The sequence below is a fragment of the Manis javanica genome, chromosome 5 (assembly GCF_040802235.1).
Source record: "Manis javanica isolate MJ-LG chromosome 5, MJ_LKY, whole genome shotgun sequence".
Classification (NCBI taxonomy): Eukaryota; Metazoa; Chordata; class Mammalia; order Pholidota; family Manidae; genus Manis; species Manis javanica.
In genome coordinates, this window is record NC_133160.1 from 26,259,912 (window position 1) to 26,271,205 (window position 11,294).

At 35.4% G+C, this 11,294-nt stretch overlaps 1 protein-coding gene across 3 annotated transcripts in view; it reads left to right on the plus strand.

The window, feature by feature from the left end:
* RAD21L1 (RAD21 cohesin complex component like 1) overlaps positions 1 to 10,133 on the plus strand; it is a 31,775-nt gene extending 21,642 nt beyond the window's left edge. For 2 of the 3 annotated variants that reach the window (XM_073238097.1, XM_017666450.3), the window contains 3 exons: positions 1,680 to 1,775; positions 4,055 to 4,132; positions 9,022 to 10,133. In XM_073238097.1, coding sequence (XP_073094198.1) covers positions 1,680 to 1,775; positions 4,055 to 4,132; positions 9,022 to 9,210 — 363 coding nt within the window. In that variant the 3' untranslated portion in view covers positions 9,211 to 10,133. The remainder of the gene's footprint in view (positions 1 to 1,679; positions 1,776 to 4,054; positions 4,133 to 9,021) is intronic. The other variant, XM_037004596.2, reaches the window with a different exon arrangement.
* The last annotated feature ends 1,161 nt before the right edge of the window (positions 10,134 to 11,294 follow it).

Here is an 11,294-nt window from a genome sequence, read left to right on the forward strand (position 1 = left end):
ATAGGATCTTTTAGGACTCTAGACAAAAGCCTTATGTTTTGTTTCTGACCATAAATTCATCCATCCCACCTCTAAGAATAATATGTTTTAGACCCGCAGTTGCCTCAGCCTTGCATCTGAAAGACTAAAGATCAATGGCCAAACCAAATTTTTTTAAAACTTTATTTGAAATCTTAATTCTTGTTTGAAAAACATACTTATTTGAAAACATAGTTAGAAACAAATGTGCTTTAAAATGTTTTCCCATTATTGATTGACAATGTAAATACTATAGCCACACCAGATAAAAATAAACTAGTACTTGTCTGGGTTGTTCCACCATTACTGTATTTTGATGATCACTCAGGGAATTCAAAGTCAGTCCATACTGAAACTGAATGCCCTTGGAAGGAAAGACAATTTCATTATGCATTAAACAATGTGTTTTACTAAATATTTGATAATATACTGGATATTGAGATGCTGGGCTTCCAGTACCACTCTCTTCTTTATTGGGGCTTGGGCATTTCTGAGAGTCCACCTGCTGAAAATTATGATTAGGCAAGCTTGTTTAGTTTATTATTTTTTCATGTATCAACAAGATGGACTTTCCCAAGTGCTTGAAGTGAGGAGATTGGCACACCAATTCTTTTGAACCTTTTACTCCTTTACCCTATGCTTACACTCTAACTTTCAATTCCATTCTTCTGCTTCCAAAAATGGTGAACACATGTGAAATATAGTCAGGAATGGGAACACAGTCAGTTTGAAGGGACAGAAAAATACTGATTGTTATTAAAGTCTTCATAAAACAGAATTTTTATGTTACTAAGTAACTACAAAATTCAGGATATCTGAATATAAAATATTCATAGAAATTAAAAGGGAAAACATGATGAGGTTTCACAAACATGTGTATTAAAGAATAAAATGCAATTCCTTATATTCACTAAAATTTTAAAAAGCTAAAGTGAAAAGTCAAGTAAGCAGTGTTGAAAGAATCTCCTAACTTAACCAAATCACAGATGACAGCTGGCAAATAAAGTTTGGAGACAGGCTGAAGATAAAGAAAGGGCCAAAAGCTTCGATAGCAATGAAAAAGGGAGATGATGGGGAATGGAGAATTTCTGGCTTTCTCTTTTTCCTTCTTCTTTTATGTCTTTGCTCCCCTTCCAGAGGACACAGTTTTTCTTCCCTTTGCCAGTGACAGCTCCAGCAGCGGTGGCAGAAATTCTGTAATGGCCCTAGGTGGGGGTATTAGTATTCCTTCTCCCATTCTTCCTCCCTCCACCTTCAGTCCCTTTCCTCTGCCACCTGGTACTGGCATGAGAATAGAGGCAGGGGACTGGGGCTTCACAAAATCCTTCAAAGGAAAGTGGTCTCAGCCACTCAGCAGCAGAGACTTTACATAGGAGGTCTGCAGTGCGGAGGGAAATGGGAGGGGAAAAGATAGGCAGCCAGAGATCAGGGACATGCAATGCTTCATTTGTGGGAAGCATATGGAAGACAGGAACATTTAAGTCAGAGGCTGCCTGTCTGGAATACTTCAGAAATAATGTCTTTGAGAATGTGGATAAGTATTTGAAATTGGTTTTAGACATAAGCATTCATGTGACTAAAGCATTTAACCAAATGAGATTGTTCCTGTGATAACTGCTACTTCTGTGATACCTCTTACATCTTTCCCTAATGTGCTTTAGCAGGATATTGTTGAAATGGTATCTTTGGCTGTTGAGGAATCCTCTTCAATAAATACCATCTTGACACAAGAAACTGAAAATTGCCCACTTGAATTGGTAAATATACACAGTTTCCACAGTCTTGAGAATGTCCATAAATTTTTTATTCCTAAATATTTGACACTTTATTTACCTGAAAGTTATTTTTCAGAGCTGTTGTGTTATTGTCTGAAATTTTAATTTGAATTAGTGATCTCAACAAAGATGTGTGTATTTAACATATTTAGAACTGCTTTCTTTCTTTCCCTTTAATTTATTTGATACTTCAAGTAATTTTAAAGAAAGGTGGGAGATTTTTATGTTTATCAAAGGTAGTCACAGGTTTCAAATGTTGATAATCACTATTTAAAGTTATTCTTATAATTTCTCTAAAGAAACAGAGCTGTATTAGGGGTATGTCCTAGAGTCTTTAAAATTTTATTTTACTTACAAAAAAGAAGTATGCGCATTTTTTTCCCAAAATATTATATGGCTCAGTACCTGTAACTGTACAAGACCTCTAGAGATCAGGAAAGGAAAATGGTCTGCTCAGAGGGCCACAAGTCAATAGCAAAGGCAGACATAACATCTGACTCACCTGACTCTATATATTACTGTCTTATTTCTCTAGTCCTTATCCCACAGTGCTGAAGGCATTTTTAAGATTGTAATAAATTTTAGCAAAAGTTTCTTAGTAAATGATATCAAAACACCTATTAATGCCTAATATTAGTTTGTTTTTAAATAAATTATCTTTATCCAAGACTATTAGATTGCTTTTTCATATGTGGAAAATAGACCAAATCCTGAAGATTATCTAAGACAGAATAAATAAGCTGAACTTTTTGCCTGAAACATCCATACAGCCAAGGCAGAAGAGGGTCGATTTTTTGCCTTTCTCTTTGCTTCTATAGACAGATTATTTTCATACATAATCAAGCAAACCACAACATAGCACAGGTTCAGCTATTTTAATAATCCACTGGGCTTTCCACACAATGGATTCAGCTACAGGGTGTCCAGATGGATGGACAGACTTCAGCAAAGTGCACAGACTATTTTTTCTGAGCCTTTTCATGATTAGGTTAACTGTATGCTTTAGGTGAACCTGCAGTCTCATGGATCCTTAACAAAAAGTCGAACCATTGCTTTTTACATTAGGAAAATTGCATTTTTGTATTTAACAATAAAATAAACATTAGTAATTGGATGAACTCATTTATCCTAGACCAGACCAAAATGGAGCAAATATAAATTGTACCTAGAGGGATTTGGAAAACTCTTCAGATTAAAGTGACCAAATTTTCAAATTAGTCTCTTTGGAGTTGTAGGAAAGGATGCTGTATAGACAGGACCAGGAAGCCAGTATAGCTGGTAGGATTGGGGACCCTTACCCTCAAATGATTTAAAATGTCATGCAGAATATTATGGAGCTTTCTGAAATCATCTTGGAGTGCATGAAATTGAAAGACTTTTAGGAAGTGTTTGGGCTCCAGAGGCACACATGAGGCCTTGACAAATAGTGGACCTGTGATAAGGATGACACAGAAACTATTGGGTTACATGGTCAGAGATAGCCTAGGAAAAATTAAAAAGTAGGTTTAATCTGTGCCACTTTCCTTCTCCCAACCCTTTGTAGCCTTGCTTTTTTATCAGACTCATCAGCACCTTTCCTATGCCCAATTCTGTTCTCAGCTTCTAAGGTGTTAGTTGGTAAGGGCTTAGAGTGAGTTCCTGTGAAGGGATTTCAACTTTATAATATTTAAATATTGAAGTGTTTCTGAAGGTGGCTAAGTTCTAAAGACTGCAAAGAATGAATCTATTGAGATAACATGACAGTAATGGGTTGATCTTTTCTGGACAAGTCACCCATGAAATCTGGAAGGATTTAACCCAATTGTACACAAACTCCTAAACATCAGTTATTGTCAGAGCTTCTGTATCACCAAGTAAGTTCAGATAAAGGCCTTTACAAGTCAGTTTTTCCATAGCTTTATTTTACTCTTGTTAACTGAGTTCAGATTGACCAGAGCTGAGTTAGTTCTAGTCAAAAATTGTCATCTTCGTTGGCTTTATTTTTGAAAGTAAAGGTACAATGCCCTGGGATGGATTACCAATAAATATTTAGAATCTCCTCCTCTGGAGATCTTTATCAGAAGACAGCCCAGGGAGCATAGATATAATCCTGCAAAGACTGATCTATATTTGTATGTTAGTCTTATTCTATTCTCAGATTATAAGCTCCTTATTTGGCAAGATCCAGTGTTATAGTTGTGTATCTTGTAGCAGCCAACACTACGCTTGGCAAGTAGTAAACATTCAGTAAATTTACTTAAATGAAATATTTTATCAAACAGGAGTCTTTGGAGAATGAACAAAATAATGAGGCAGAGAGATGGAATCGAAGAGTGCTTCAGATGTTAAATAATTTGCGGGTAAGATGGTAGGGTTTGTCAACCCTATTTTTATTCTTAAAAATAAATAAAATGTTGACTTCAATCTCCTAGATATTAATAAAGTGAAGCCACTTTCATTGTTTTTGTTAAGGTCAAATTCCACTAGAGTGAAATGATTTTCAGCAGTATACGCATGGCTAAATATGGGAATTTGTCTGGGGTACTTACATGTTCTAATCAACTTCTTACCCATACTCATGCTCTAGACATCTATGTCCTACTTTTGTGTTTAGCAGGCTATCAATTAATTCTCAATGTGGAACCAAGTTTATAACAGTTTAAGGTGAAACAATAATTTTTAAATTTATATTTTAATCAAAATAATACATGTATATAATTTTGAAAGTTCAATAGTACCAAGCTGCAAGCCTGAAAAGGAAACACAGAAGCCCTTTATCTTGTCCCTCCTTTTCCCTAAATCCTGTTCACCAGGGGCAGCTTCTATTAAGCTGTTTCTTTTAGTGTGTGTGTGTGTGTATGTGTGTGTGCGTGTGTATTTTTAAAATCACATGTTCTTACTGCTCTCTTTTGATATTTCAGTTTTAAATTTTGTTTGTTGACTTCTTTCAGCAGAAAATGAAAATTTGGCTTATTTATGTCTGCCCCACCCCAGCCTATTTTAGCACAGTATTCACTGTTTACAGTGTTATAGTTGTAATAGTTATGATGCAGGTTGACTGTGACAGAGAGCCAAAGTATCAGAAACTTAAAAAGAGAAGTTGATTTCTCTCTTAGGTAAAGTACAATCTGGTATGGCAGCTATGCTCACCAAGTTGTCAGAGACCCAGCTTCCCTTTATCTCATTTTCTTTATTCTCAGGATCCAAAATAGCTAACCACCCACGACGTCTGCATTCCAGTCAACAGCAAAGTTTCCTTTAAGGGTACAACCAGAAATTGTGTATATCACTTTTCACATTTCATTGACCAGCACCTAGTCATCTTGCCACATCTATCTGGGAAATGTAATCCTTATCCAGCAACCTTTGGCCCAGCTAATAATTCTATTACTATGGAAGAAGATGAGAATGGATATTAAGGGACAACCAGCAGTTGCTGTCAAGAGACTGTGTAAAACTTAGTTTGCACTGAAGCTTTATAGTGTAATTACATTTATTTTCTTGTCAACTCTGTTTGTTTTTTTTTGGAGTTAATCACCTCATTTTTCCCATTTGCTTAGTGTCTGTATATCCATCCTTAGTTCTTTATCTAAACTCTCTGATGATATAATAAAACCCCTTTCAGAATGGCAAATATGTCAATTGATTCATCAGGTCCATTTTTTTTTTTCTTGAAAATATCCCTCCCAGAGCTCTTCATCCTCTTGCTCTAATCTGGACTAAGTTGCTCCCTAGGTGTGCTCTGATTTTTTTGTCTTGGAACATGCCTTTACCATAACATGGCAATTTCTTTGTCTCTTTCTTCTATCAGTTCCTCTATATCTTGGTGTTTTGATCTTCCCTTATCTTGAATTTTTTGATGGCTAATATCCTCTCATAATTTCCTAAATTAGAGTGCAGAGGAGATAGGAACTCTACATACAAGTCTAAAAAAAATTTCTCTATTTTACCTTTAACTTGATTGGTTATTTCTGAACATAGTTTGACAATAGTCTCTCTCAGATATTGAAGGCTTTGGAGTGTTTCTAAACTTCTTGCGGTGTTATTGAAAAGTCAGATGCTCCTTGGCTGGCGATCCTTTGTAGATGACCTTTTATTTTCTCTCTGGAAATTTAGATCTTTTCTTTATCCCTAGTGATCTGAAATTTCATGACGATGTGCCTTGCTTTTTGGTATGAGTCTTTTTTCATTTATTGTGCTGAGCATATAGTGAGTTCTTTACTCTGAAAGTTCATGTCCTTGAGTTCTAGTAAATTGTTTTTTATTTTTTCAGATTCCTCCTTGTTAATCTGTTCTGTCTGAACTGCCTGTGGGTCAGATGTTGGATCTCTTGAATTGTGCCTTTAATTCTTAAAAAAAATCTTTTATTCCCTGTATTTCCTTTGTCTTTGCATTTTTCCACTCCCTAAAAGAGTTTCTTCAACTTTATTTTCCAGTCTTTGTTGAATTCTATTTCTGCCTTCACCTTTTTTGTTTGCTAGGAGTTTTTTCTTAGTGATTATTATTAATTTAATAGCATCCTAATCTTTATATTTATTTTGTTAGTTTTTTAACAGCTTTATTGAGGTATGATTAACATACAATAAACTATACATACATACTTAAAGTACACAGTTAGATAAGCTTTGATGTATGTATATGCCTGTGAAACCATCACCACAGTCAAAATAGTGAACATATGTACAACCCCATAAAGTTTCCCTGTGCCTCTTGATAATCCCTTGTCCCATCTCTCCCACGTGTCCCCCTCCCCCATCCCCAAGCAACCACTGATTACTTTATCTCAGTATCATCCTGATCATTTTTTATAATGCAGTGTCTTCCCTCAACTCTCAGAGGTTATAGACTTCTTCTGCTCCCTGCATTGTTTCTGTTTCCTTAGTGATTCTCTTGAATGCATTCTTTTTGCTTTTGAATGTTAGAAATTTTACTCAAATGTGTGGTACATCTTTCATTATCCTTTTTTATGTGAAAGTGAGATGCCAAAAAACTACATAAGCATAGATGGGGTTTGTAGACCTGTGGTCTTTATAGTGAGGTAATTGGGTGGTGCTCTGCTCACCCTCTACCCCCACACACTAACTAAAGGGTTATTTTTTCCTTCAGAATGGTCAGTTTTTTCAGCCTAATTTTCAAATCTACTGCCTAGGAGATATAAGCATGATGCCTGTGGTTCAGAAACCAAAGAGGGGTAAGGGAGAAGCTGGCTGTATCACTGTTTAAAGTGATAATTTTATTTAATCTCCCAGCTGTGGTGTGACACTTCTCCACATCCACAGTATCTGGTGTCCCAAGTCTAGAGCATCAGTGGTTGGTATCTCCAAAAAGGCAACCTCCCGCCTCCTGCTAGGGTGTGGGAGCAGTGGTCTCCTGGTTTAATGAGGCGGTGGGGGAGACCTGAGGGCCTAACTGCACCCAAATAGATTCCAAGGAATTCTGTGTTTTCAGCTTCACCCCTTACCTCCAGCTTATAACACTTTCCTCTGATTCCTGAGCTTTTCAGAGGCTCTGTAGTTCATACTGGCTTGCTTTTTTGCTGGTTTTCCTTTCTGCTGGCACCTAGGTTTCAGCCTTTTCTACTCTGCTAAGTCAGTCTTTCACTTTTTGTCTTTATCTCCTTCTTTGGTCACCTTTAATTCCTTTACCTTCATTTTAGAGGAGTTTCTGTAGGAAATAGAATAAGCACATGTGTTCATTTTGCATATTTGTCCACTCAGGGTATTTTTCAAAAGGATTCTTGAAATTGGAAAGGCTGTTCCTGCTCTCTCCCAGGCAAAAAAGCCAGGGAATCCACATCTTGTTTCCTCAAAAGAGGGAATAAATGAAGGCTTGGCTTGCTCTCTCTGAAAGGTTGCTGACTCTGGGCCACTCCTTTGGCTATGATAAAGTATTTTAAGTGTATTTTTTATTGAAGTATAGTTGATATACAATATTATATTGGTTTCAAGTATACATCACAGTGATTCTATAGTTACACACATTATTAAATCCTCACCCCAACTAGTGCAGTTACTATTTATTAACACAGAAAGATGCTACAGAATCATCCATGCTGCACTTCTATCCCTTTAAACAACTTATATTATGTGCTTTGCTATCCCCCTCGCCCACTCCACCCACCTATCCTGACCCCTTCCCACATAGTAACCACCAGTCACTTCTCAATGTCTGTGACTCTACTGCTGTTTTAGTCATTTTGTTTTGTTTTGTTTTTAGAATCCACATATAAGTGAAGTCATATGGTTTTGTCTGTCTCCACCTGGCTTATTTCACTTAGCATAATACCTTCTAGGCCCATCCATATTGTTGCCAATGGCAGGAATTCTTTCTTTTTTTGTGACTGAATAATATTCCATTGTGTATATGTACCACATCTTCTTTATCCATTTATCTATTGATAGACACTTTGGTTGCTTCCGTATCTTGGCTATTGTAGTGATAAAGTATTTAATTTATTAATTTGTTATTTGTTAGCTGTTAGGGACTGACAAAATAACTTATATATGCAGTATTTCTAAAAATGCTTCACACCTATCCAAAGAGTACCAATCACACAGAAACTGGACAGTAATCACCACAGTATTTCTAACTAAAAAACTACATTTCTATTTTAGGACTCTGATTCTAAATGCCAGTCTTCATAAGAGGAGTTATCTTCATCCATTATTAAATACTTTTTGTACCTCAATTTTTTCCAGTAGGTTCACAGGTACCCTTCAGTGAACCCAACAACTTTTTAATCTGTGCAGAGAAACTGGGAAGTGTTTTATATTCCCCTGCTACTGAGATGTACAAATTATACCTCTCTGTCCACCTCTAAAGCTCTTTATAGTTACCTCCAATCCCAAATACCTTTAAGGAAAGAAGTTTTATAGGCTGATAATTCTCATTGTATTTGAAGTTTCCAAAAGTCCTCTGGCCGTTTTCTCCCTGCAAGTCTAAACTAATTGCACTTTCTACAGGAGCCATTTATGTTAACATTGGTTTTTTAAAAGACCTAATGTATGTGTAACACATTAGAAATTTGTATAACATTTTAGAGTTCTTTTGCATGTATTTTCTCAATGAACCAACCTTGTGCTCAATGACATATTTTTTAAGTTTACTGAGTCATTTGCATTTCTTCATTTAAGGATTTCACAATCATTTATCAAAAATATCAACATTTTGTTGTACACTATGCATCCACAGCTTGCTCTACTTTCAATGACCTTGTTTCCATTTCCTTTCTTCTTTTCTATTTTCCCAGGAATCCAACAAGATGGGAAGACAATCCTTTAGTCTGATGAAGCTCTGTAGATATAGTAGCCGAAAACAAACAGCTGCCAAATTTTACAGCTTTCTTGTCCTAAAAAAACAGCGGGCTATTGAGCTGAGCCAGAGTGCTCCCTATGCAGATATTATAGCTACTGTAGGACCAATGTTCCATAAAATGTGAAATAAATCCAGAACATACAGATTTATGTCACCAGTGGAACTTCTGTACAGATTGCTCGATTTAAAGCAGAAAACCATCTGGAAGCAGCTGAAGGTCTGATCCATTTCATAGATAGGCTGACCTCTATTTCCTCTTTATAAGTTCAAAATAGTCATAGTCAGAATTGGAAACCTATATGTTTGCAGAAATACTTAATTATAGCCAAGTAATATTTTTAAATTGGCTGACTTGAATGTATAGCATTTATCATTTCCCTGACTTGAATGTTGCATTTAGAATACATTTTAAAAATACTATGTATCTTCAAGAAACATTCAAGGATTTTTAAAAAAGTTATTACACAATGGATTACTTACTTAAATTGTATGGAATTAATAATTAACATTTTCTTATTTCCCTATATACCATAATTTATTTGATTCTAATGCAGATCATCTTTGATTTGACCTAATGTCATGGTTTTTAATTGAATTTTAATTGAAAAGTTACAAAATTCATGTTTTAAATTATCTGAGTGATTTTTAGTCTATTTATAGGTCATTTAACCACTTTATTTATTATTTAATAGTTATTATAACCATTATCCATGTGTCAGCAAAACTAAATCTACTCCTTATGTTAAAAAAAATTAGCAGATACTTACTCAGTATTGTCTGAGGCTATACCTCAAGTAAAGATCACTAAAATAAATGTTCACTTTCTTGGTGTTTACTGAGTACTTTTGACATTAAAACCATTGTTTCTTCTTAGTTGAAGTATGAGTTAGGAAACTTTCACATAATGTACTGTGAGCTCCATATACTGTCTACTACTGTAAAGTAAAGCCTGTGGTACCCTCTAAAATAGTTGTGTCTGAAATTATGTTACAAAGTAAATTCTAAATGGCCCCTTTGAATGTATTAACTATAAAATTTAAATGTCAAAACTACCTTTTTAAATATTTCTTTTGTTTTAAAATTAAAATACAGAAAAATTGGCTTTCCCATTTTGGTGCACAGTTCTATGAGTTGCAACACATGTACAGATTCCTGTAACTACCACCACAATCAGGATACCAACTGTAACATTACCAAAAAAATTCCCTTGTGCTGTCTCTTTGAAGTCACACACACACGTACACACACGCACACACCACACACACCATTCTAACTCCTGGCAACCACTCTTCCACATGACTATAGTTTTGTCTTTTTAACAACGTCATATAAATGGGATCATATAATATGGAACCTTTTAGAGACCGGCTTCTTTCACTCAGTATAATGTCTTTTAAATTCCTCCAAGTTGTTCCATGTTTCAGTGGTCTGATCCTATTTATTGTTGAGTAGTACATATTCTGTTGTCTGTATATACAGTTTATTCATCCATTGACCCCCTGAAAGACATTTACATTGTTGGCCTTTCTGACAATTATAAATAGAACTGCTATATACACTTGAGTACAGTTTTTGTGTGAATATACGTTTTTATTTCTCTAGGATACATATCTAGGAGTGAGATTGCTTGGTCATATGGTAAGTGCACATTTAGCTCTGAAAATTTACCAAATTACTTTCCAGAGTAGATGTACCTTTTTGCACTAGCAATGTATGAGAGTTCCAGTTGGCAGATAATTATAGGTTCACATACAGTTGTAAAAAATAATACAGAGAGATTCTGAATACCCTTAACCTAGTTTCCCCAATGTAACTGTCTTGCATAATTATAACACAGTATCATAGGAAATTGACATTGATACAGTCCATTCACTTTATTCCTATTTCACGAGTTTTAAATGCACTCATTTGTTTGTGTATACTTAGTTCTATGCAATTTTATCACATACGTGCCTTCATGTAACTACCACCACAGTCAAGAAATAGCAGTTTTATCACAAGGATTATTTTTGCTACCCTTTTGTAGCCACAGCCACCTCACTAACCCTTGACAACCACTGATCTATCCTCCATCTCTATAATTTTGTCATTAATACAATTGACTTTTTTTGGTTATCATTAATCTACAATTACATGAAGAACATTATGTTTACTAGGGTCCCCCCTTCACCAAGTCCCCTGCGCAAATCCCAGTACAGTCACTGTTCA